This window comes from Sebastes umbrosus, chromosome 3 (assembly GCF_015220745.1).
Source record: "Sebastes umbrosus isolate fSebUmb1 chromosome 3, fSebUmb1.pri, whole genome shotgun sequence".
Taxonomy (NCBI): Eukaryota; Metazoa; Chordata; class Actinopteri; order Perciformes; family Sebastidae; genus Sebastes; species Sebastes umbrosus.
Window position 1 is genome coordinate 19,644,841 of NC_051271.1, and position 25,640 is coordinate 19,670,480.

General features: G+C 39.5%; 2 protein-coding genes across 5 annotated transcripts; one reads left to right on the forward strand and one right to left on the reverse strand.

Moving 5' to 3' along the window:
- chtf18 (CTF18, chromosome transmission fidelity factor 18 homolog (S. cerevisiae)) lies at positions 1 to 19,731 on the forward strand. Of its 2 annotated transcripts, none has more exons than XM_037765261.1 (23): positions 1 to 137; positions 172 to 312; positions 3,593 to 3,679; positions 3,775 to 3,925; positions 5,726 to 5,915; positions 6,048 to 6,140; positions 7,131 to 7,183; positions 7,300 to 7,441; positions 7,561 to 7,785; positions 7,862 to 7,959; positions 8,062 to 8,185; positions 8,278 to 8,414; positions 8,550 to 8,643; positions 8,748 to 8,846; positions 8,920 to 9,050; positions 10,312 to 10,426; positions 10,576 to 10,800; positions 10,916 to 11,065; positions 12,683 to 12,813; positions 15,068 to 15,212; positions 15,322 to 15,420; positions 16,982 to 17,051; positions 19,466 to 19,731. In XM_037765261.1, exons 2-23 carry the CDS (start codon positions 225 to 227, stop codon positions 19,585 to 19,587), a joined length of 2,769 nt encoding a protein of 922 aa, XP_037621189.1. In that variant the 5' UTR covers positions 1 to 137; positions 172 to 224; the 3' UTR covers positions 19,588 to 19,731. The 2 variants fall into 2 exon arrangements, with proteins under 2 accessions (XP_037621189.1, XP_037621190.1); XM_037765262.1 differs by having other exon boundaries at positions 15,325 to 15,420.
- On the reverse strand, positions 19,662 to 25,384 carry gng13a (guanine nucleotide binding protein (G protein), gamma 13a). Of its 3 annotated transcripts, XM_037765264.1 has the most exons (4): positions 25,155 to 25,384; positions 21,486 to 21,596; positions 20,000 to 20,131; positions 19,662 to 19,889 (listed from the first exon to the last, which is right to left on the reverse strand). In XM_037765264.1, the coding sequence occupies exons 2-3, from the start codon at positions 21,581 to 21,583 to the stop codon at positions 20,026 to 20,028; spliced, it is 204 nt and encodes a 67-aa protein (XP_037621192.1). In that variant the 5' UTR covers positions 21,584 to 21,596; positions 25,155 to 25,384; the 3' UTR covers positions 19,662 to 19,889; positions 20,000 to 20,025. The 3 variants fall into 3 exon arrangements, with proteins under 3 accessions (XP_037621192.1, XP_037621193.1, XP_037621191.1); XM_037765265.1 differs by having other exon boundaries at positions 19,662 to 20,131; positions 21,486 to 21,593; positions 25,155 to 25,379; XM_037765263.1 differs by having other exon boundaries at positions 19,662 to 20,131; positions 25,155 to 25,371.
- Between the last annotated feature and the right edge of the window lie 256 nt (positions 25,385 to 25,640).

Genomic DNA, 25,640 nt, shown 5'->3' on the forward strand with positions numbered 1-25,640 from the left:
CAAAGCCCCGCGGTGCGTCATGGGAGGTCGAGAAATACAACCAATCAGAGGACGAGGAACTCGCTTCAACCGGAAGTAAAACTTCACAACAAAAAATTTACCGGGAAATCTTCTGCTCTGTTAAAGTGTTAGAGGAGCTGCTGTAGAGGAGGAAACGTGTGTTTGTCTCTAGATTAAACACGTCACCGTGTCTCTGGTTGTTTGGTGCTCCCGTGTGAGCCAATATGGACGAATATGACGAAATGTTCGAGATACAGGACGACTTCGAGGACCAGTTCAGAGACGAGCTGGAGGCCATGGCTGAGCTGGAGGGTGAGGAGACGATGCCATGAACCATGCATGTACAACTGGGGGAAACAAGTTCAGAAACCTGTGTTTGGGTGGATTATTTCTCTGTTGTTACAATGCTAACTGGCATTTTATTTTACATCATTGGAAAGCCTGTTTATTTACCTTCACAATGATGTCCAGCCTGTAAGGATCATGCAGTGGGATGAGCAGCACAGCTGACTGTGTGGGGAGCCCCAAGAAAAGTTTGCCAAATGCTCTGCCAATGGTCAACTGTGTATTCTCATAAGGTTAAATTAACTAATACATTATGATATGTTATTATAGTTTAAGCTACCCAGCAGTGTATAAAGTAGATATATACTGTAAGTCTTTAAGTAATAATTCTTGGACAAATCTAACAGGCAACCACATTGTGCATTGTTATTCATGCAGGTAAAATGATGCAGTATGATTAATCCCTTACACCCAGTTTGCTGGAAAGGTTAGAAAAACCTGATTAATCCATACTCTCTGACAGTAGGCATATATATTTATATATATTTATATATATATATATATATATATTTATATATATATATATATATATATATATATATATATATATATATATTTATATATATATATATATTTATATATATATATATATATATATATATTTATATATATATATATATATATATATATATTTATATATATATATATATATATATATATATATTTATATACATATATATATATATATATATATACATTATATATATATATATATATATATACAGCAGGTAAAATAAGTATTGAACACGTCACCATTTTTCTCAGTAAATATATTTCCAAAGGTGCTATTGACATGACATTTTCACCAGATGTTGGTAACAACCCAAGTAATCCATACATACAAAGAAACCAAAACAAATAAGTTCGGAAATTAAGTGATGTGTAATAATGTGAAATGACACAGGGAAAAAGTATTGAACACATGAAGAAAGGGAGGTGCAAAAAGGCATGGAAAGCCAAGACAACAGCTGAAATCTATCAGTAGTTAGAAAGCAATCCGGCCCCTTGTCAGTGCAAATTAATATCAGCTGGTTCAGTCCCAACTGATGGCCTATAAAAATGTGTCTCATTACCAAGGTGTCACACAAGAAACATCTCATGATGGGTAAAAGCAAAGAGCTGTCGCAAGACCTTTGCAACCTTATTGTTGCAAAACATACTGATGACATTGGTTACAGACGCATTTCTAAACTTCTTAATGTTCCAGTGAACACTGTCTGGGCCATAATCCGGAAGTGGAAAGAACATCATTTCACCATAAACTGGCCACAACCAGGTGCTCCTCGCAAGATTTCTGACAGAGGAGTGAAAATAATTATCAGAAGAGTTGTCCAAGAGCCAAAGACCACTTGTGGAGAGCTTCAGAAAGACCTGGACTTAGCAGGTGTTTTTAGGGTGATGTGCACTGCCATTTGTCCTCTAAACATGGTGTGTATTATGGTATCCAAAGAGTTCAATTTTGCTCTCATCTGACCAGACTATATTCTCCCAGTATTTCACAGGCTTGTCCAAATGTTGTGCAGCAAACTTTAAACAAGCTTCAACATGCTTTTTCTTCAGCAATGGAGTCTTGCGTGGTGAGCGTGCATACAAGCCATGGCAGTTGAGTGCATTACTTATTGATTTCTTTAAAACAATTGTACCTGCTAATTCAACTCTTCTGATAATTATTTTCACTCCTCTGTCTGAAATCTTGCGAGGAGCACCTGGTTGTGGCCAGTTTATGGTGAAATGATGTTCTTTCCACTTCCGGATTATGGCCCAGACAGTGTTCACTGGAACATTAAGAAGTTTAGAAATGCGTCTGTAACCAATGTCATCAGTATGTTTTGCAACAATAAGGTTGCGAAGGTCTTGCGACAGCTCTTTGCTTTTACTCTTCATGAGATGTTTCTTGTGACACCTTGGTAATGAGACACATTTTTATAGGCCATCAGTTGGGACTGAACCAGCTGATATTATATATTTGCACTGACAAGGGGCCGGATTGCTTTCTAATTACTGATAGATTTCAGCTGTTGTCTTGGCTTTCCATGCCTTTTTGCACCTCCCTTTCTTCATGTGTTCAATACTTTTTCCCTGTGTCATTTCACATTATTACACATCACTTAATTTCTGAACTTACTTGTTTTGGTTTCTTTGTATGTATGGATTACTTGGGTTGTTACCAACATCTGGTGAACATTTCATGTCAATAGCACCTTTGGAAATATATTTACTGAGAAAAATGGTGACGTGTTCAATACTTTTTACCCGCTGTGTGTGTATGTGTATATATATATGTGTATATATATATGTGTATATATATTTATCTTATTCTTTTTTATCTTGCCTTAATTTGATTTGCACCCTGACAGCCAGCCACCACACACAGTCACATGATATTGATCTTGCCCAGTTATGTTGGCTTTTTTTTAAAGTTTTCTTTCTTTCTTTCTTTCTTTTTTTCTTTCTTTCTTTTATTTATTTATTTATTTGTTTTATTTATTTGTTTATTTATTTTTTTCTTTCTTTAATTTATTTTTCTCTCCATTTTGTTTTATCTATTTTTCGTTTTATTTTGTTATGAGGAAAAGTAAGAAAAAGAAAAAAAAGAAAGAAAACAGAAGGAAATATATATATCTATATCTATATCTATATATAGATATATATAGAAAAAGGAAAAAAAAAAAACTCCTCAATTGGCCGCTCATGCCTCAACACCAACTGGGCTCCTCCTCCATCTCCTCCCTCCAATGATTTTTCCTATGGATAGAAAAGGACATAAGCCATGAGCTACCAGACTCACAAATTTACGATACGGTGTATTAGTGAGGAGCCATGGATCTACTAGTGAGGAACCATGGATGTAGTAGTGAGGAACCATGGATGTATTAGTGAGCTTCCACCACCAAAACCTATGCCAAATCAATGTGAGGATTAGTGATCCGCTGTGGCGAGCCCCAACGGGAGCAGCCGAAAGACGAATAACAACAATTCAATTATTGTCAGAAGAAGTGCCCATCTCAATTTCCCAGATCCCAAAGTGTGATCGATAAATAACTCTTTTTTAGTACAAAACCCAGACTTATTCAATTTATGAAACAGAATAGCAACAAATCCTCACAGGAGAAGCTGGACCCAGTGAGCGTTGCTTGCTTGATAAATGACTTAAAGATCAAAATGTTTTCAATTATTTTTCTGAGTTACCAACTAATCACTTCAGCGTTGATGACTATATGTGTATGTCTTTTCTTGAACGGCTTAGATGAATCCTCCAAGACGGTGAAACGTCAGAAGGGTCCAGGAGACGACATTGCTGACATAGAGCACCTGCTGGATGATCAGCCCACCAGTGAGTTCACCCTGACAGTACAGTGACTGTTTAGTCTTTGCTGTGTTTGTTTAATGTTGTAAGTTTGTACCTTGAATCTGACTTCGTCCTCACAGCTCCAAAGGCAAAGCGGAAGAAGCAGGATGCAGGAGTGGCCAAGCGACTTTTCAACTCAATGCAGACTCACAAGAGCAAAGCCCCGTCAGAGAGTGGTGACATCACACCGCCGTCCTCTCCAGAGCAGTATGAATCCACCAACACCTCCAGGTAGGAGAGATGCATGGGCCGGTATTGAACAATGTGTGAGCTGGAAGGGGAACTGTTATTTATTTATGTACCCAGAATCCCCTTTAGTTACTACCACGGTAGAAACTTCTCTTCCTGGGGTCCATACAAAAATGCAACATTAGAATGTAAAAATAAATATGAAATTAAAATCCAAAGCAAAAAAAGGGAACAAAACAAATAAAACAATAAATCAACAACAATAAAACTGCTAATGACAATAATAACAACAAATGACCACAAATAAAACATTTAACATAAAAAAACAAAAGAAAAACAAGCAACCTATTAAAGAAACACACTGAAATCAACAACAATAAACTACTAATGACAATAACAACAAAACAACAAGTACCCACACCTTAAGGGGAAGGAGCAGGGAAACAGCTGATTTTGTGGAATGTGTTGAGGGAAAAGGAGGCTTCAGTAGAAGGCAGACATTTTTTGCATTAGATCTTTTTACACAAAATATTTGGTTTTACATCTAGTGCATTATTGGGAATATAAATCATTATATTAAAAGCCTGAATGTTTCACAAAATAAGCAATTGGAAGACATTTTATGCAAAACATTCCCAATGTTTTGATACTCAAATCATAAAAAAAGAGGCATTTAAAAGCGTAACATCACAGGGATGGAACATGGCAGTGTACTATTTATAGAGACACAAAAGCACTTGTCTGAGGAAGAGCTGCAGCTGGTGACACATCACCTGTGAGTATTGAACAATCCTTTTGTCCTATTCCTTTTCAAGCTTGTCTTTTTGATGTGCTTTTCGAGCACTTTAAACACAATCTTTTGCATTTTAGTGGTTTTCAGACACTCCTTGTTTCAATACGGATATTATTTAGTCAATTAACAGAAAATGATTGACAATTGTGGTCATTAGATTAATAATTCAAGTAAAAAAAACTGTCAAATCTGATGTTTTTCTGTTTTCCTGTTTTATATGATTATAATTTGAATACCATTGGGCATTTTTGATTATTGCTCAGACAAAAGAAGGAATTAGAAGACATAATATTGTCCTGTTAAAACATGTGATGGACATTTATCATTGATCACATTTTATAGATTGAACAATATATCTATTATTTAAACAAGCACACAGTACAACAGACTTCTGAACATGAAATTCCAGCACACACCAGGGTATTGGCATAAACACTAATTTATGAACAAATCATAATAAAAACAAGAGAGTGAACTACGCGTTTCGTCAGCAATAATAATAGGCAGTAGCAACTTGATATACCGTCGGCCGTCCAATCCCTGGCTACTCCGGTCACATGTTGAAGTGTCCTTGAGCAAGACACTTAACCTCAAATTGCTCCTGAAGGCTGTGCCATCGGTGTGTGAGTGAGTAATTAGATTAGATCCTGATGGGCAGGTTTGGCACCTTGCCTGGCAGCCTCTGCCATCAGTGTGTGAATGCTGACATGTAGTGTTAAGTGCTTTGAGTGGTCGGAAGACTAGAAAGGCGCTACAGTATATAAACAGACATAAACATTTCCAGAAGGTACCATAAATATAAAAGATAAGGTACATATAAAATAAACTAGAAGAAAAAGTAGAAAATTCATATATATCTTAAAAAAGGTGTTAAACAAAACACATATAAATGTATTACAAAAGAGTTAAATATAGCTGTCTAAAAGAGGGAGGGGAGAACAACCACCAGCTGCGCCCAGGAGAGCAGCATTACTGGAGAGGATAGAAGCAACGCTGTGCACGGAGTATCTTCAGTTTTTTAGACTTATGAACATGTTTGTGTGTTTTAGGTCTAGCCCGGCCGTGTTGGACATTAGTGGCTTTGCTACAATCCCAGAGTCGCCCGGGCGACCTTACACAGCGGCACCAGCATCACAGCACGTGCTGAGACGGCCTCCTTTAGAGGGAGAGTACATCAGTGTGACCGACTCATCGGGGAGTCGGGTCTACCTCAGACAAGCAGAAGACACAGGGACAAAGGTTAAACTCATCAGCATGTCGAATGTTACACATCTCGTCCTAAACCCTGATTCGTTGTCAGCATACATACATATTTATTTGCATTTTCCTGTGTGTGTGTGTGTGTGTGTGTGTGTGTGTGTGTGTGTCCAGGTTGTGGACTTCAGAATTCTACCAGACTCCCAGGGTTCACTGGGACTGCTGGCGGTGCCAATACGTGTGTTGAGAGATCAAGAGGCAGAGAGGGTGAGTGAACAGGCCGCTGTTGTTTGAGTATAATTTGCCAAAGAGCCTGCACAGGAACACACTGTCGATTCTCGGTAATCACATGTGCTTAATCAATTTTAATCAGTTTCCCTAAACCCAAGCATTTGATTAGTATTAGCCAAATACAGAGAAAAGTACAACCATTTTCAAAAAAACAACAGAGTGTATCTGCAGCCAAAAAAAACATTGTTATATTGTTGTCTGATACAAAACAATGCATACTCACCCGAGCAAATGTTTGATATTTTTACATGATGGAAGCCTAAAACTCGAAATTGTAATTCATACATTCATTCATTTGGAAAAATGATGATTAAAGCTTGTTAGAGCCGAGACAGATTTTTGTTATTGTTATGGTTATCTAAATATCTAAATATAATTTAATTTAGTTATATTGTTTGTAGGCAAAGACATTACAGGGGTTGAATTATTTAAGTGTAGTTTATTTAGATTTTTAATCGTATAGTGTAGCACTATGTATAGGTAGAACCATAGGAAAGGCTTATCCCATTAGACCGCACCATATATTCAGGTGCGGGCCTCGCATTGTGTGGCAGGCGGCGGCAGAGCGAACTGTTTTTTGACCACAGTGAAAATGTTTGTTTTGAAAGGTTAAACGCTGACAAATAGGGTTTAATACATGATTTTTTCGTTAAACAAAAACATGTCATGGATTTTGGAAGTGCTTATATATATTTGTTTCAATAAACCTTTTGTTTATGGACTTTCAAACAACAGTTATTGGAATTTTTTGGCTCATGCGAGTCAGAAACAACCCTACGCAGCCACCACTGGAATCTAAAAACAAAACTAATAGTTTAAGCAATAATGAAATGACACCTTTTGTGTCCACATACGGTAGTTTACTTTATTTGTGGATGTACCTGTAGGATGTATTTCAGATGTCCTATATTTGTGTATCAACAGATGCACATATTCAGTTTCTTCTCTTTCTTTGAAATCGTGTAGCGCCTCCACCAGGTTATGGAAGAATCTCAGCTTCTTACAGATATGCTGGCCAGGTAACTCCCCACCACCTGTCTCTCTCTCTCTCTCTCACACTGACGCATCAAGAATCTGACTACATGCAGCAGTACCCGGTTTTTCAGTTCATATTTGAATGTGTGTCACATTCCAGCGGTGTGAACGATGCGCTTGTTGAGCCTGAAAGCAGAGAAGATGAAGAGAACGACGACCCAGGAGACACGGAGGGCCGAACCTCTCGACTCTGGGTGGACAGATTCTCTCCCCGACACTACACAGAGCTTCTCAGTGATGATGTGAGTCATGTTTAGTGTTTCTGTGTAACTCTATATCTACATAACATACAGCCACTTTAACTGAGATAAGTCCAAGTATCTCACACTGATGCCAGCTGTATGTGTCTGCTTCATTATAGTTTACCAACCGCTGTCTGCTCAAGTGGTTGAAACTTTGGGACACGGTTGTGTTTGGAAGAGAGAGGAAGTCCCGCCCCGTCCGGACCGACAGACAGGCTCCCAACCAGAACTCATTCAAACCCAATCAAGTCAATCAGAATCCAAATCGCTTCAAGAGCAAGATTGAGGTGACTGAGGAGCTCCTGGAGGCCGAGCTGGACCAGTACAATCGACCCAAATTCAAGGTAAACACACCTACAATTTCAGTTTAATGACCTTTAGTTGTTCTACGTGATATAACTTGTTTTGTTCTCTCTGTAGGTGGCATTGCTGTCTGGTCCTCCAGGTTTGGGGAAGACCACCCTGGCTCATGTCATAGCGAAGCATGCTGGGTACAACGTGGTGGAAATCAATGCCAGGTTAGACAAATCAAATTAAAACTGTCCCAATTAAAGTAGTAAATCTTAAAAATTCCTCCTCCTCTTGTCATGACCTCAGTGATACTGTTGATGCTTTTGCAGTGACGATCGCAGTGCAGAGGTTTTCCAGAAACGCATCGACACGGCGACGCAGATGAAGTCAGTTTTGGGAGCCAGTGAGCGGCCGAACTGCCTCATTATTGATGAGATCGATGGAGCACCTGCGGTACGTTCTGGATACTTAAAAAGACATGTCAATGCGCTCCTTCAATCTTTGTTATACGTGTTTGTTTTTTCTTCATCTGTGGTATTCGACAGGCTGCCATCAACATCCTGTTAGCAGCTCTGAACAGGAAAGACGGACACGGCGGCGAGGCTGGTACAGAGACTGCGAAGAAGAAAAAGAAGAAGGAGTCCTTACTGCTTCGACCAATCATCTGCATCTGTAACGACCTGTAAGAGACCGTGGTGTTTTAACAGCAGCATCAAAGTGGAAATAGTAGATTTTGGTTATAGCAGTATGGTCTAAATGCATGTTTATTTTATGTTTTCTTTGCAGCCGTCATCTGATTACCTCTCTTTCTGTTTAGTTATGTTCCAGCTCTCAGACCTCTCAGGCTGCAGGCCTTCCTCCTGGTTTTCCCTCAGACTCAGCCTTCCCGCCTTGCACAGAGACTGGGAGAGGTCAGCTCACACACACACACACACACACACACACACACACACATTGGGAGTAACATTTGCAAACACACGAACAATCCAGGTTTACATTGAGTTTTTGTTTGCAGATTTCAGTCCAGCAGGGGATGAAGACAGACACGGGCACTCTGATGTCGCTGTGTGAGAAGACCGACAACGACATCAGGTCTTGCATCAACACACTGCAGGTGGGTGGCAGCACTTAGTGAGAATGTAATATGCAGTATAGTTATATCTCACGATGTGTCCTTCTCTGCTCAGTTCCTCCATGGTCGCGGCCACAAGCAGGTGAACACAAAGACCATCCAGTGTGTCTCTGTGGGGCAGAAGGACCAGAACAAAGGCTTGTTCCATCTGTGGCAGGCAATCTTCCAGTTACAACGTGTAAAACGGTATGTTACAGAATGGACAGACAAACAAGAGAACATGCTCATCTGACGGTTATCAAAAGAAAATATAACGAAGTAGGGCTCCACTGAATAGTTCGAAGCTTCATTCATAACATTGACATTCAAATTTTTATCAATGAATTACAAAAACATTATTCTTCACCCCGCTGTCTCCAACACACACACAGAGCGGAAATATTTCTTCCTCTAAAGGGGGGAATGACAGAGAAAAGTTTGAGAACCTCTGCTCTAGTGGCAGCAAAAGTTCAAGTTTAGTCAAAAATGTTGAAAATAAGCAAAGGTTCTGCAAAAGACCAAGAGAGTTGCATGCTATTGTGCTGTCCCTGCATTGTTCAGTGATCTCCATGACTGTTTTTGTAAGTTTGCATTTACTGTTGACACCAACAGGGAAATTGGAAACTAAATTTGTAAGGATACCTGCAGCTCTTGAAAAGTCTTTAAAAGCATTGATTTCATTCTCCTCAAAAAGAAAAGGCCTAAAAAAGTACTAAATTATTTTACAAAAGTCTTTATTTTATATAGCCTGCCGCAGTAATGTTAGTTATAACATGTTTTTGTATGTCATTTTAGCAAAAACTGGCTGAAAATTCCCCAAAATAATTATTAATATATTTATATTATTGTTCCAGACCTCTGACCTTATGTAGAATGTGTGGACCTTAAATTATTTTTTTAATTGGTCCATCCATCCATCCATCCATTTTCTGCTGTTTATCCAGGTCCGCATTGTGTTTAAAGATATTATTAAGAATTATTGTTATATACAGCGGGGACAACACAGACAAAAGTGTGATACAAATGTCATTAAATTCACACACTTGGTAAATAATCCTAGGCTTTATCATCCCTACTAGTTTTTAACGTGTATCTTTCATACTTTGGCCGGTACGATCATTAAATAGGTTTTAAATTCCATTCTATGTGTTGTTAAAGTGTCTTTAAAAGTCTTAGATTTAACTTGTTGAACTCTGCAGAAACAGTAAAGAGTTTTATAGTAGTCATAAGTCCTTTCTGTCGTCTGGGACAGACTTTTATTTTGTACTTTGATCTGTGCGCATGAATGAAACGAGGTCACGGTCATCACAAGAGAATAAAACCTTCGGCAGGCAAACTTCAGCTTGTCACACAGGTGACATGATCTCATCTATAACCTTACCTTACTGTATCTGTTATCTGTCCTCTCTCTGCTTCTCTGGTCCTAACTAACTGGATACTGACTAAACGTTCACATTTGATCTTTCAGGAAACGTATTGGTGAAGGGTTTGATGAGGCGCCAGGTTCAGGAGGTGGAGCTCAGAGGTTTCAGCACATTCTGCACTTGGCTTCATCTAGTGGAGAGTATGACAAGGTCTCTCAGGTAATGAACACACCAGTGAACAGAAAAAGACCTAAAAAACACTGGCCCATGCTTTACTGGCGGAAGTTAAATTCTGAAATATTCATGATTTATATAAAACACTACATTATGGTGTCTTAGGAGTCTGATATCCGGTCTCTCTTCTTCAGGGTCTGTATGATAATTATCTGTCCATGCGTGTGAGGGACCCCAACCTGCACAGTGTGTGTGAGGCTCTGGACTGGCTGTCGTTCTCAGACAGGTTGAACCAAGTGATTCTGCACGGGCAAAACTTCTCCCTGATGAGATACCTGCCCTTCCAGTCCATCAAATTCCACTTCCTGTTTGCACACACAAACGTGCCCCGCATCAGCTATCCGCACAGCCAGCACGAGGTACGAATCAACTACAGGAACCTTTGTGCAGCAATATGATGAGAACAGTGTTTCACATACAAAAACTGAAGAAATTGAGAGATTTCTGTGTCCTCTCTGGTCTTGTCCTCTCCAGGCGTCCTCCCGGCTCCTCAGCAGCAGGAACGCTTTGTCCACCATGTTGGCCGACATCCCACCATGCATCAGAACAAGGATCAGCCAGCTCAGCCTATCCCTTGATATTCTCACACTGCTCCTCGACATCATCTGTCCCAAACTACGGCCGGTAAGCAAACGCATGTTCAGTAAACTGTGTATGTGTTATCCCAGGTTATTAAAAGAGTTAATAAGACAAAGCCATATTTATATTTTAGTAACATCCGGGTTACTTAAGTTACACACCTTGCTGTCCCCAGTTTCACACTCACCTGTAAAATCTAATGCAATAGCCATACATTCTACCTTTTTAAAAAGATTATAATGTTCAGTTTTGATTGAGACTTTCAGAGAGAAATCCATTTAACGACATGTTTATTATTGAGGTTGTGGTTTGCATTAGTTTTGAACTGGACTGTATTATAATGTGAGGTGTTCCTCATGTTTTGCCCACCCCATTTACAAACATTTCAATACAATGCAGTCCAGTACAACCCCACTGCGAACTACAACTTCATTAATATACATAAAGAGATGCATTGCTTTTTTTTAAAGTGTAATTTTCTGATGTTTGCGTGGAAAAAAAAATCCATTAATTTCAATTGTGTTGGTGACAGAAATCACAGCGAGGATTATATCTCAAAATGTCAGCATATAATAACAAATGTGTCTTCTGCTAGAAACTACTCGTGGTAGTAAGTGGGAAGTAGTTGTAAGCAGTATCAGGGTTTCAACCAGAATCGTTTTTAAGACCGACGGCCAAGTGTCAGCCACCTTAAGCGAGCCTGAGCCGAAGTTGTCGCGAACTTCAGGTCTAACACCTTTCACTTTAATCAGCAGGTGACAAGCAAGACACGGGAACTTGGCTTGGGTCCTGAGGAGTTGTACAAATATAATAGTATAATAATAATAATACAAGTATAGTATAATGTTACTGTTAACTTCATATTCACCATCTGTCACACACACGCTCTCTTTCTGTCTGTCGATCGCACACCGACACTCGCTAACGTTTAGCACACAACCTATGAGTTATTCCTTAAAGGAGTTTGCTGCTTGTATAACACATAAAAACACATATAAAAAAAAAAGAAATCTTAAAAATACATAATTCCCCGATGCTTTGGCACGGCGTGGACAACTTAGGTCCGGTGTGCCGCCGGGCTTGCAATACACAGGCAGAAACCCTGCAGATCTGTGTGAAAATGTTTTTTTGTTTTGTGTGCGTAGAGTAAAGTGACGTCTAAATGTTGTCATAAAACAAACCACCACAAAACAAACACCATAGATGGAAAATGAAATGCAGTGTAAAATTAACAAAACTTATCAAAATATGTGTACACAAGATTAAGAGTCTAATTTTTGGTAGTTTTGTAACATTTTTTATACTCTTTGGATACTTTGGAAAACGTATTGTGCCTTTCTTCAGCTCATATGTGCATCAGGTGTTTTTTATTTTGGTGATTTCATAATGTGTAGGTTGGTCAAACTCAGGAAGGCAGGATAACTGACAACGTTCGGTGTGTAAAGCTTGGTGTGCTGGAAAAGAGTTGTGTGACATGTTTTTAAGTTTGATAGACTTGCAGTGAAACTCACACTGGTCTCAGCCCCACTGTGTGTGTGTTCTCATGGTTAGAAATGAGTACGGGTTGTGGTTCATAAGAAAAAAATGTATTCATTGCATATCATGGTAGTAAAACTTTCAGTGACTGCATCTGATCACAAATCCTGTTTGTGTTTCTTGCAGGTGAATCCGCAGCTGTTCAGCAGCAGAGAGAAGGAGCAGATGCGTGATCTGATCGACTCCATGCTGGCATACAACCTCTCATACAGGCAGGACCGCACGCCAGAGGGGCAGTACACGTACATGCTGGAGCCGTGAGTACACACACACACACACACACACACACACACACCTGCACTGAACTGTATGTTGCAAGTGGACACATGCAGGGCAGATGTGTGTTTCTGGGGTGTTGAAGGTCACTGTTCTTGTTCCACACTGTGGTTCTCTGCATGGAGGCTTAGAGACTAATCCCCTTAACACCTGCTGTGTGTGTGTTTGTGTTTGATGGTAGTAGTGTGAAAGCAGAGTAGCAAGCTGGTGGACAAACAGATGAAAGGATGCGTAAAAGGTTTGAATTATTAAAGCAGTAAATTTAGAAGTTTAGAGAAAGCAGAGGACGATCTGAAATATGGAGGCAGGTTAAAATAAAAGATAAAAACTGAAAGGAGCAGATCTCGGCACGTTCAAACTTGGGAGACCTTCGTTCATCTTCTGTTTTTCTTTTCGACTGAGGACAGCAGAGACTCTGGTGTTGGTAGGATGAGATAACTAGCTGTACATCTCAGCCATGCCGACCCATTTCCAGGAGCAGCAGGACGCCCGGAGGGGCTCCTTCCTGCAGGCTCGCTGTGACAATGTGATGGTCACCAACGACTGGTGCCTGCCTCTAGTGTTGGCTCTTCTGCTGCTTCTACTGGTCTACACCTTCCTGTACCTGCCGTCTCTAGCTCACCACAACACCTCTCTCTGATTCTTCATGGATGATTGTGGATATAAACATTATATACATCACAGACAGCGGAGACGCCCCACAGTCCCAGCAGTGTCATTTGGTTGGACGGCTCTTTTTTTTGGACACTGTTGTTGCTGATTGGTCAGACTGGTTTCGGAGGCTGTGAGTAGGAGAGACATGCAGAGAAAAAGAGCAGGAAACTTGAACTTCATTCATGAAAAATCCGCCTGTTTTTGGAGTCAAAAGACATTTAAATCCTAAAACCATTATGTGCTTTAATGTAGAACTTCTATCTCAGGTCTGTTGTGAATTATTATTCTCCGTGCTCTCACAGTACGTGAATGCAGTCACTCTTATATTTGTGCTATCCTGATATCCAAGAATGAATGCATAATGAAATCAAAATTAAACACTAAGAAATGTAAGTAACTTAAAGCTACAGTCGGTTACTTTGAGCAAATATGATAAAAACATTTTTTTTTTTTTTTTTTTTTTAAATGTTCACTATATCCTGACAGTAGTACATGAAACAGATAATCTGTGAAAAAATCCTGTTCCTCTGTGTCCTCCGGTGCTCCTAATGATATTTGCAAGATTTCGAAGAGTCGAGGAGTCTCTAAAGCAGCTGTCAATCACTGCTTGCGAACTCCGACCAAACGGTCAAACTAGGCAGCGCTGATCAAATATGAATCAATATTCTGTTACTATAATTAACTATTTCTCACCTCAAATGTTTTCAGAAACATCTTGTAGTGTACTGTTTAGCTGTAAAATTAGAAAGTTTGTGACCCGGCAGCCATGTTGAGATCTGTTGAGGAAATACCAAGCACCGGTCACATGACCGGAGCACAGCCAATAGGAACGCTCTCTCTCTCTGAAATGACCTGTGATTGGCCAAAGTCTCCCGTCACGGGCTAGATTTTCTAAAGCCTGAAAACAGAGCCATGAGGAGGAACAGAAGTCTAGTTATCTCTCAGAACACTTGAATTACAATATGCTGAAAGGTTATTATGTAATTTTTGCCCATGATGCCAAAAATATTCTGCCTACTGAAGCTTTAAGTTAAATTGTGTGTAACTTGTAATAACATAATGATTCAGATATCGTAGGTGGTATGGTTTTCTGTGCTTTAATAACTAAACAGATGCTATAAATGTGTTAGCCAGAGGTTAAACTCCTTAATATTAGCTGCATAGTGAATAATCCATTCAAGCAGCTCTTTTTTTAGATTACCAAATTCTGATGACCGCTGATATTTGATTTATAAACTAACTTGCAATAAGTAGCTCACAGTCACATAGACTGTTCCATTATCTTATTTATGTTATATTTAGCTCCAGCAGCAGAGTGAGAGTTTATTGGCACGTACTGTGGCTGTGTGTTGGAGAGATGCAGATCAGCTGTAAGAGGATTAAAGTTTTAGAGATTTTAGAGATTGTGGGTTTTATTCTGGAAAACATAAACCATGGCACCAAAAAGTGGAAGGAAGCTTAATGTTATTTTGTTTGTCATCTAACAAGGTTCACCTCTGTGTCAGTTACACGCTGTTATGGGTGTGTTTTAAAACGTTGTTTGTGTAGAGCTATTTATTTACTTAGTAAGTGTGTTTGCAGGCGTGTTGAGGAGGTGGTGAGGTTTCCGGGGCTGCCTCCGCGCCGCCAGCTGACGTATCAGGCCAAACAAACCATCAGCAGAGAGATGGAGCAGGAGAAGATGAGGAGAGCCGAGCAACTGATGCTGCAACGAAACCCGGCAGTGGTGAGACAGATTATAGATTTGTTAAATATAGTTCAGCCTGTAGACAATCAGGTCACCATGTGTGTGTGTGTGTTAATAAACTAATGTATTTATAATCCGCTGTGTGAAGCAGAGAGAGGACGATAAAAAGAGCGCCGGCCCTAAACCACCCCGGAACCATCAGCAGAGGTTGGAGACCATCGTCAAACAGACCACAGTGGAGATCAGGGTGAGACACACGAACACACACACACACACTTGTTACATCAATTTACATTGATTTCCTGAAGACGCACCCTAATTTACAGCGAGTCCTCACCTAATCCCAAACTCTAACCGTAAACAAAAACTGAATCTTCATAACATTTGATGGTTTACTTCCCCACACATGATGAAGAGAATCTCCATAATGTGACTGTGTGAAAAGAGTTTTGTCCCCACAATATGATTAATATGATTACACACCTTCCTGTGGCCAGTGATGAGCTTAATGTGAAAGACATGTATTATACACTACAACAGTGTTTTCCTAAGTATGTGTCATCATTGCACCCTTCACTCGTCCTTAGGGCAGCCCAGGAGACGCAGCATTAATTGTTGATTTTCATTTTACATTTTTAATCATGTTTCGCACCATAAAAACAAAACAAGGAGACATTTGCATGAACTACATTTTATGTTATGTTTTCAAACATCAAAGTGTGAGAAGTAAGAAATAAAAAAATAAAATCACCCGATTAGAAACCTTGTTAAATATACAGTTATGCTACAGTGAAGATCAGTGACATGACGGCCCATAGATGCTGGTTTTCATAGTAACATAAGACGCGTTCTGGCACGGGAGATTTCCAGGTACACAGTCAAGTCAAGTTTATTTGTATAGCACCTTTATATACATCTAAAGTTGATCAAATTGGTGTACAAAGCAACAAAACAAGATTGCAATGGAAAAATACAAGGCAATATTATAATATGTGCACAAATCTAAACACCGATTTATAAAAATGTAAGTTTATAAAATACTAAAACCTTAAAACAAAGCATTAAAACCACTAAGAGCAACCACAGGCCATTGAAAATGAGTATGTCTTGAGGTTTGTCTTACAAGTGTCAATAGAGGGCAAACATTTTCTAGACAGCAGTCAGAAATATTGACTGTTAGAGCAACATTTCAGAGCAACACTCAACACAAAATGAGCTCATTTTAATTTTGAATAAAACAAAAAACATATTTAACTAATCAGCATATTTGTTTTTTCTTAAATTGTTGATTTAAAGTTCAATATTTATCTGCAAATCCACACAGAAACAGAAAGCCTAAAGGCCTTTACACACCAGGGGCGTAACGATAAACAACACAAAAATGCGAAATACTCGCCGGCGAATATTTTACATCAAAACTATTCATACAGTTACAACACTTTTTCAATGAAAGGTTTGATTGGAGAAGTGACAGTGTTGAGCCTCCCACAGCTGTGTGTGTTGGTGCCTGTAGGTGGAGCCAGCATCTGTTGGCACCATCAGATCCTCTCTGGCTGAGCTGCAGTTCTAATAGTTCAGGAATAGAGTGATGGAGAGAGAGTGAACCTCTAGAGGGCAGAAATGAGGATAATGAGAAGCCACTGGGTTACAGTCCCTAATGGTGAAACTGGGAAATCAGGCTAATGAGAGCTGCTGTGTGCGTGTGCATTCACGTGATCATTCATTGTTATTGACCTCCTTATTGAGGACAGTGTTTCAGAAACTTCCCTGATCAACTTCTCGTCACTCTTTGTGTTCATGTTCTGCAGCCGGAGCTGGATTTCTTCGGTCGAGCTGTCACCCCCAAACCTCAGAGACCGCCACCCACCTCAGAGACAGGTACTGTAGAGACTCTGTGACACTAATGTGGCTTCATTTATCAGAACCCTCTGAGAACACGGGGCCGTTCATGGAAAAACGCCTCGAGGCACATCAGGTCCAAACACACCGGAGGTGATAACTGATGTGTGTTACGTAACGCTTCAGATTTAGAGCTCACTGCGGGCAGGAGATCTAGACTGTCAACAACACCTGCAGTTTCCCTCCATAATATTGGTAATATCATATTTCTATCAGCATCATAAAAGACTTCACACCGCCACATCAACAGCCTCCTCCTTATATTTGGACACCAGCCAATAGAATAAACAATCATCATATTTTACATGAAATGTATAATACTGCCTAAATCACTTAGTTTGCTACAGTTATATAGAAACCTAACATGTGTTTGGAGAGTAGTTGCTGTGGTTTGACCTGTCAGTAGCTCTGGGTCATTGGAAACAAACATAACTGCTGTGTTCAAATGCATCGCAGCTCTGCACCAAAAATAAATAGCACATCTGCATAAACAACAGACCCTTCATTAAGCCCCTCCCTAGAACGGCCACTGTCCAATCCTACGTTAGCAACCATGACTAGGTGCAGGAGGCCTGTCGAGCTTTCAGCGGGGTGTGTGGAACATGCAAGTCCGACAGCAGATATCCTCAAAGTTGGGGAGGGGAGTGTTTTTAGTCATGCAAGCTCGTTGGGAAGGAGGCTAAATAACGCTCCAAAGTTACGCTAAATTTTAGCGAGGAAAAACTGGCATGGCCATTTTCAAAGGGGTCCCTTGACCTCTGACCTCAAAATATGTGAATGAAAATGGGTTCTTTGGGTACCCACGAGTCTCCCCTTTACAGACATGCCCACTTTATGATAATCACATGTAGTATAAATGTGTTATTTTCGCCTATTCTAAAATGGTGTATTTTAATATTTCTGCGTACTGGCCTGGGGTCCCTAAACAGTCTTGAAATTACATAAATTGGGTATCATTGTAAAGTTGAGACTCTTGTGGATTCAATGAGCCCAATTGTATTCATGTGTGATGATGTTAATCCCCATAGTGTTTATTCATAGAATGAACATCAAGTGTTATAACCACCCACAACAACGTGTTCCTTTCAACATGGATGAAAAACAGGTTTTGCAAATATTCTGTGAAAGGCCTCTATTATTGTAAATCTTTGTTGTCTTATTTTGCTGACTCACAGGTGTGCAGGTGGACGACAACTGTAATTGTGACTCAAAACATGCTTTGCATAAATAGCTTTTTATTTACTATATAACATCGGCCCAGATTCAGCGCCCAGTGGTCGTGGAAAAGTGGACCCATTTAAAATCACTATGTGCAGGGTGGAAAAGCAGGAACAACGACGGGGCTCAGCTGACTAAAACAGGCGCTGCTCTCCTGTTAATTTTGACATGTTTAATTAATCAAAACAAACGCCATACGTGCATGAGAGCCCTGTAGGACACGCACATGCATCTGCAATTTCCAAGCAACAATCTTTTGTGAATCGTGGCGAGAGGCTCAGTTTGAGTGAGACTGTGCTTAATGGAGATAATCGGACATCGCTTTCTACTGTGCACTGATTGGAGATAAGTCACTGATATACGGTCCAGTACACTGGGTCTCTACATACACGGACATTTTCACATAAATGTGTAGTTTATGTGCACAGTGAATGCAGAAAGGAGAATTTGTATTATGAGTAGGGCTCCAGTTAACGATCATTATCATTATTGATTATTTTAACTTTTAAAATATCAGAAAATGTTCTTTTCTTTTTCATCACAAGTTCCCAGAGCCCAAGCTGATGAAACAGTGAAAAAAACTAATGGTATTCAGGTTTCGTAATCACATGAGAGCTGCAAATCCTCACTTCAGGGAAGAGATTTATTTTTTCACTTTAGAGGATTAAACTACAGCTGAGTCGATTAGTTGATCAAATTAATCAGTAACAGTTTTGATCAATCAATTTTTTTTTTACCATTAATTAATGGGTTAAATCATGCTTTAATATCAAGATAACATTTTACAAAAATGCCTTTTTAACACTTTTAGATCATCCCCGGTCATATTGTGCACCTGGTTTAGCAACATGTTCAAAATACATTACAAAAAAATCTATTTCTATCAAAATCCAATCATCTTTTCTTCCTGTAAAACAAAATATGACGTTTCCAAGAAGATTTCCAAGAAACTTATGAGCACATCTCTGACAAACACGAGATTTAAAGTGGTGCTTTGTGGAGAAACTCAGGAGGAGGATGACGGCCCTAATCTTTATGATTCTTGACTTTTGCAGTGCTTGTTTTGCATTATGCACCAAAACACCGAGGCAAATTGCTTCTATGTGAAAACCTACTCAATAAACCTGCTTCTGATTCTGATCCTGAAAAATAAAGCTCTCTTCCTCTCTCTGTAGGTGAGAAGTGTGAGGTTCTTTCTATGGGAAAGGCGGTGGGCGACAGTGACGTGTGGTTCCGGTTCAACGAGGGCATGTCCAACGCCGTCAGACGAAATGTCTACATCAGAGAACTACTGTAACACACACACACACACACACACACAACCACTTGTACGTTACATGTTAGTGTCTGAATAAATCCATAATCCAGCTGTTAAATTCAAAACAGTCTTTATTTTGATTGACAGTGTAAAGAGCCAATAAAAACGTGTTGTTGAACATTTCTCAGCAGTCCATGAAAACAAACCTCTAGAAAGCTACTCAGTGCTGCACACTCACACACACACAGTAGTCTTCACATAAATTAAAAGCATTCAGGAGTCTCCCAATAAATAAACATGATAATAGCAATAATATGTGTGTGTGTGTGTGTGTGTGTGTGAGGGAGAGAATGGGTGAGTTAGTGCAGCGTTACTATGTGTGGGAGTGCATGATTCTTTAGTTTATATGCATCCGTGATTGTGTGTCTATACGTGTGTTTGTTTGTTTGTTTGTGTGTGTGTGTGTGTGTGTGACCATTAGAGGATCACACACTTGCCCTTCTCCACCCAGGGGTTGGCTCTCATCAGCTCAGGGTTCAGGAATGGATCTTCACAAACACAACCCTCGATCCACTTCACCAGCCTACAAAAAAAAAAACACCGTAAGCACGAATCTGACACTCAATACTAAAAGGGTTAGTTCGGGTGTTTTGAAGTGGGGTTGTATGAGGTACTTCTACATAGTCAGTGTAAAAGAGAAGCGAAGTCCCTCCCCCTCCGGTGGACCCCATGGGACCTCATTTCGGAAAACATATGTACTGCAGTCAACGGTGAGAGACACATTTTGTTTGAATTGCGCCTTGAATCACACATATGATGTTTGTCAATTTAAAAGATCATTTTGCAAGTCGAGAAACTCTGTTTGTCGTAGTATCATTTAGTTTTGTGTGAAACAGCTCAGTGAACTACATCTCTCATCTCGCACCATATACGTCACAAACACTAGCTAGCTAACTAACTTAGCTATGACCAGGCACAAATGAAACGTTATCTGATGTGTTTTGTGTCTTTTTATCAGCCGGGAAGAGAAAGAACGATCAGACCCGTTGCTGGTGTGAATTCATCGCAGTAGGTAACACACAATAATCGTAGCTTCAGAGAGAGAGAGACGTCACTTACGCGAGTTTTGGGTGTGTAGTCTTTCTAATTACGTATTTTCACTGTCTTATACTTCAACAGGGACTCCCTTAGACAGCCTTAGTACATGGGTGCCCGCTCTACCAGGTGAGCTACCGGGGCGCCCGCAAAATTATGTTTAAATTGACAAACATCATGTGGGATTCATGGCGCAATTCAAACAAGATCAAATAATTATTAGTCTCTCGCTGTTGACTACCGTTCATATTGTTTTCCAAAATAAGGTCCCATGGTGGTCCACCGGAAGGGGCGGGATTTTGCCTCTCTATTACCTACAGTAGATGGCGGTCAGTACACCCCCAGTTTGAAGTAATGATAGTGTGACTTTGGTTAGTTTGGATTCACCAGTCACACAATAGCACAAACAAACTAACCGATGGAGATAACGGTAGACCAGCAACCCCATTGTTCTGTGAGGTAAAATTACTGTTTTTCTCAGTGGAGTTTGGTTGCTTTGGCGAGAGCATAGATGAATACGGCTTCAATTCCCCATCGGAAAGGGCACAGCAAGATGAATAATTCTAAATATAGCGTACACTTAAACTGATATTGATTTTTTTAGGTGGGCCTTTCTTTTAGGTGGCTAGAATACGTTTTTCTGCCGTCCCCGTCCACAGCAGTGCATTGCTTTGCTCACACGTCGGTACTCCTGTATGTTTCTCTAAACTGGGGGCGTGCCGACCGTCATCTACTGTAGGTAATAAACTGACTATGGATAAGTACCTCATACAACCCCACTTCAAAACACCTAAACTATCCCTTTAAGAAAGCTTGTGTGTGTGTGTACCGTACACACTCACTCGGTAACGGTGATGGAGGATTTCTCTCTGTTGATTGCCAGCTGATACTGAAGGCTTTCCACTTCTCTCCTCATCTGTGGAACGTCTAACTCCTCCATGATGATACTGCTGCTGTTCACACACACACACACACACACACACACACAAGAGAAAAACAAACAACCGATTGGAGCTTGAGTAAATTAAGAGTTCAGACACAGATTTAACTTCAAAACATAAGTGGAAATCACAATGAATCTAATGTTTTGTTGTAAAAGAGCCATTTGATTTCTGCAGTTGTATTAGTGCATTCTTCTGTGTAAATGGAAAAAATGTAATTCTGCTTTCGCTTGAGTAGATATCTGATTATGTTTTACTTCTGGAAAAATGAGTAGAGCATAATAAACTGCAACGTTTACAATCAGTATGTCGCTCTAATTCAGTGATTCCCAACCTTTGTGACTCCTTAAAACAAAGCAACGCCTACTTGGAAAACGAAAACGAAAAGAAAACGATATTTGTAGTAAACTGAAACTAAATAAAAACTATATCCTTTAAGAAAAACTAAACTGAAACTATATTGCTTGGGTAAAGAACTAATACAAATAAAATTAAAATTAAAACTCAACTAAAATTAAATCAAAGTCAAAACTAAAATAAGATAAAAACTAATTAAAAAATAAAAACCATAATAACCTTTCTTGTAACCCCTCGTCTCGGGTTGAACTGGTCACAACCACACAGTGTTTCTCTTCACTTTATTTGAATTTTTAGAGTACGTAGAAGAAGAAACAGGCAGTAAATTAGTCTAAAAACGTTTATTTCTGTGAGTTTGTGAAGCAGAAATGTATTTGTTTTGTTTTCCTCTCTTTAGTGACCTTGTGATCTTTCAGATAAATCTCCTGACCCCTCGGTGGGAACCACTTCTCTGTTTGATAGATTTATGACGGTATCAGAGAAACCCTTATAAAGACCAGATGGTCGTCACTTTGGAGAGCTCCACTGAACACCAGAGGGAGGCGTTTAATAGGACACATTCATGTTGAAATAGCTGCTGTCAAAATGCCACTTTGACCCATTAATTGAGACCATATGTAACTTACTGTGAACTTCTACTAGTGAAGGATATCCTCTTATTTGTTTCTGGCTTTTTTGTAACAGATGGAAGAAGTTGTTGAACCTTTAACTTAAGTAAAAGTAGAAATACAACAATGTTGAAATCCCATAAAAAGACCAAAACCAGCAATGTGTTAGTTCATCTATAAATACTTTCCCCTCATAAATCTGTAAAATCAGGTCACAAATATATTGTTTCATTTCAAAGAAAAAGGCTCAGTAATTCCACAGCTGGCCATGCTGTAGATTTTAGCAGTAAACAGTAGATAGCCCATTTATTTGGGGACTACTTTCCCCGGCGGATAAATAAAACATTTGGTGGTCTACTGAGTATTTACTGCAGCAGGTTGGTGAATGTGGGATTGACTCAAAATAAACTACAGTGTTCATCGTAATGAAGGAAACATGTGAGCCAGTGTAGCCATGTGGCTCACTAATGTGTTTTTAATAGTTTTTGGAGCTCTGTGGCACAGAGGGAGAAGATAGATATAGATATATATATATATATATATATATATATATATATATATATATATATATATATATATATATATATATATATATATATATATATATATATAGGCTTTGAATACTCAGACACAATATGTTTGAAGGATTAATATGTTGTTGGTTTTGGTCTGTTTTATGGGATTTGTTAACCAAAGAAAAATAAAGTCTTGTCTTGTCTTTTTAGCGTAATTATGTAGGTCCACTGCTTTCAAATGCATAATCTGTGATCTAAATGTCAACAAAAAGTATTTTAAAATATTTTCTGACATTTTATAGACCAAAAAAAATTATCGATTAATCAAGAAAATTATCAACAGAATAACTGACAAGGAAAATAATTGTTAGTTGCAGCCCTAGTTTGCAGTGTGACTCAGATAAATGTTGCACCAAATGAAAACGCTAAATACCTTGAAGGTACAGTAGAGGAAACACACTTTATTTTTCTTTGGTTACTGTAGCTGTAGTCACATAAATGTAGTGGAGTAAAACTGATCAAGTTACACCATATCAAAATATTCGAGTACTCCGGAGCCACATGCGGCTCTTCAGCCCATCTCCAGTGGCTCCCTGTGGATTTTTAAAAATGGAAATGAAGTTTTTTGTTTACATTTTCATTTTTATTTATCATTGTTGTAGGTCTATGGTACGACGGAGTGTTAGGGCCACATTGAGGGGAAAAAAAATAATCTGAGATTTCGAGAGTAAAGTCATATTTTAAAGTAGTAGTAGTACATTTTACTGCTTATTTTCTTTTTTTCTCGTAAAGCTATGACTTTATTCTCGTAATATTACGACTTTTTTTCTCGTAAGGTTATGACTTTATTCTCGTAAAGCTATGACTTTATTCTCGTAATATTATGACTTTTTTGTCGTAAAGTTGACTTTTTTCTCGTAATATTACGACTTTTTTTTCTCGTAAAGCTATGACTATTCTCGTAATATTACGACTTTTTTTCTCGTAAAGTTACGACTTTTTTCTCGTAAAATTCTGACTTTATTCTCGTAAATTACAATTTTTTTTCTCGTTAAGTTATGACTATTCTCGTAATATTACGACTTTTTTTCTCGTAAAGTTACGACTTTTTTCTCGTAAAATTCTGACTTTATTCTCGTAAATTACAATTTTTTTTCTCGTTAAGTTATGACTATTCTCGTAATATTACGACTTTTTTTCTCGTAATATGATTTTATCCTGTAAATCTCAGATGTTTTTTCCCTTCAATGTGGCCCTAATACTCCGTAATACATCTGCTCTGGCCCTCACTACATTAGACTTATATACTTAGACTGTAAACTCTGTTACCTTCATCACAATGCTCAAATGTTTTGCTGCTCCAGATAGATTTATTTATTTATTTATTTGCCTAAAAGGGCTCTTTTGATATAAAGGTTGCTGACCCCTGATCTAAGGTTATTGATTAAGAGCCAGAGATGTAAAAACAGTACATCGGCTGTTTACTGTCTTTTATTTGTACTTATATAGTAAAGTGTGCCCCACCCTGCCACAGGCCACATTACAGCAGGAAGAGAGAGAGTAAGAGAGAGAGAGAGGCCCAGATGAGAGTTCAGGCCGACCTGGGATCAGTTTAGTCCTCTCTACTGGAAACTGCCTCCTCCTCCTCCTCCTCCTCCTCCTCATCCTCATCTTTTAATGGCTCTAGTAAGTCTGCAGCCTGCTTCCTCCACCAGCATCCATCCTGCTGCGTCTCACCACCACCAGCAGCAGCAGCAGCAGCAGCTGTTCATGAATAAGGCCTTCATAATTTAATGATAAAATCCTCCTATAATGTGTTACAGTGACATCAGCCTCCATCATCAGCAGCAGTCAGTGATGCTGCTGATGATGATCACATTTATACATTTATACATTTATACATTTATACATCCACATTAAGTCGCTTTTAACACAAACACGAGCGTGTAGGAGGATAAAAGCGAGCATAGATGCTCACTGTGGAGCTAAAACATCGAAACATCAATTGTATGTCAAAGGAAACGCATAAACCCCCCACACACACACACACACCAGAAACACCCGACACACCACCAGCTCCAGCTCCTTACCGTGAGGCTCAGGCCTACCGGAGAGGACCGCGGGGCGACGGAGAGAGCAGCCGGCTGGAAGAGATGCAGACGGAGCTTTAACAGCGACAAGAGAACAGAAGAGCTGAGAGTCGGTGGAGTTTACCCGGTAGAGGAGTCCGGCTTCAGTGCAGGAGGAGGAGGAGGAGGAGGAGGAAGAGGAGGAGGAGGAGGCTGTGTGTGTGTGTGTGTGTGTGTGTGTGTGAGTCCAGGGCACTCCCCTGCGCTCCTCTCTGCTAGCGACTGGAGGAGGGATGCGCAGCGCGGAGAGAAGAGAAGAGAAGAGCCGCCTCCTGGTTTCACAGTCAAATACAGAGGAGCCGAGAGGACGCACCTGTATGGAAATCTGGACACAGACTGAGGCTGAGCTCAGGAAGGGAACACGCAAATGAGGCCACGCTCCACAAAGAGGAGGACAAACCAGGAGTTCATTTATTTAGAGGACCGGATGTGTCTGTTTCTGACAAT

Coding starts and splice junctions, on each gene's coding strand:
- chtf18 (XM_037765261.1), top strand. CDS start 225: ATGGACGAATATGACGAAATGTTCGAGATACAGGACGACTTCGAGGAC. Junction 3,680..3,774: donor GCTGGATGATCAGCCCACCA/GTGAGTTCACCC, acceptor TCGTCCTCACAG/CTCCAAAGGCAAAGCGGAAG. Junction 7,786..7,861: donor ACAATCGACCCAAATTCAAG/GTAAACACACCT, acceptor TTCTCTCTGTAG/GTGGCATTGCTGTCTGGTCC.
- gng13a (XM_037765264.1), bottom strand. CDS start 21,583: ATGGAGGAGTTAGACGTTCCACAGATGAGGAGAGAAGTGGAAAGCCTT. Junction 20,132..21,485: donor TCCTCCATCACCGTTACCGA/GTGAGTGTGTAC, acceptor TTTTTTTTGTAG/GCTGGTGAAGTGGATCGAGG.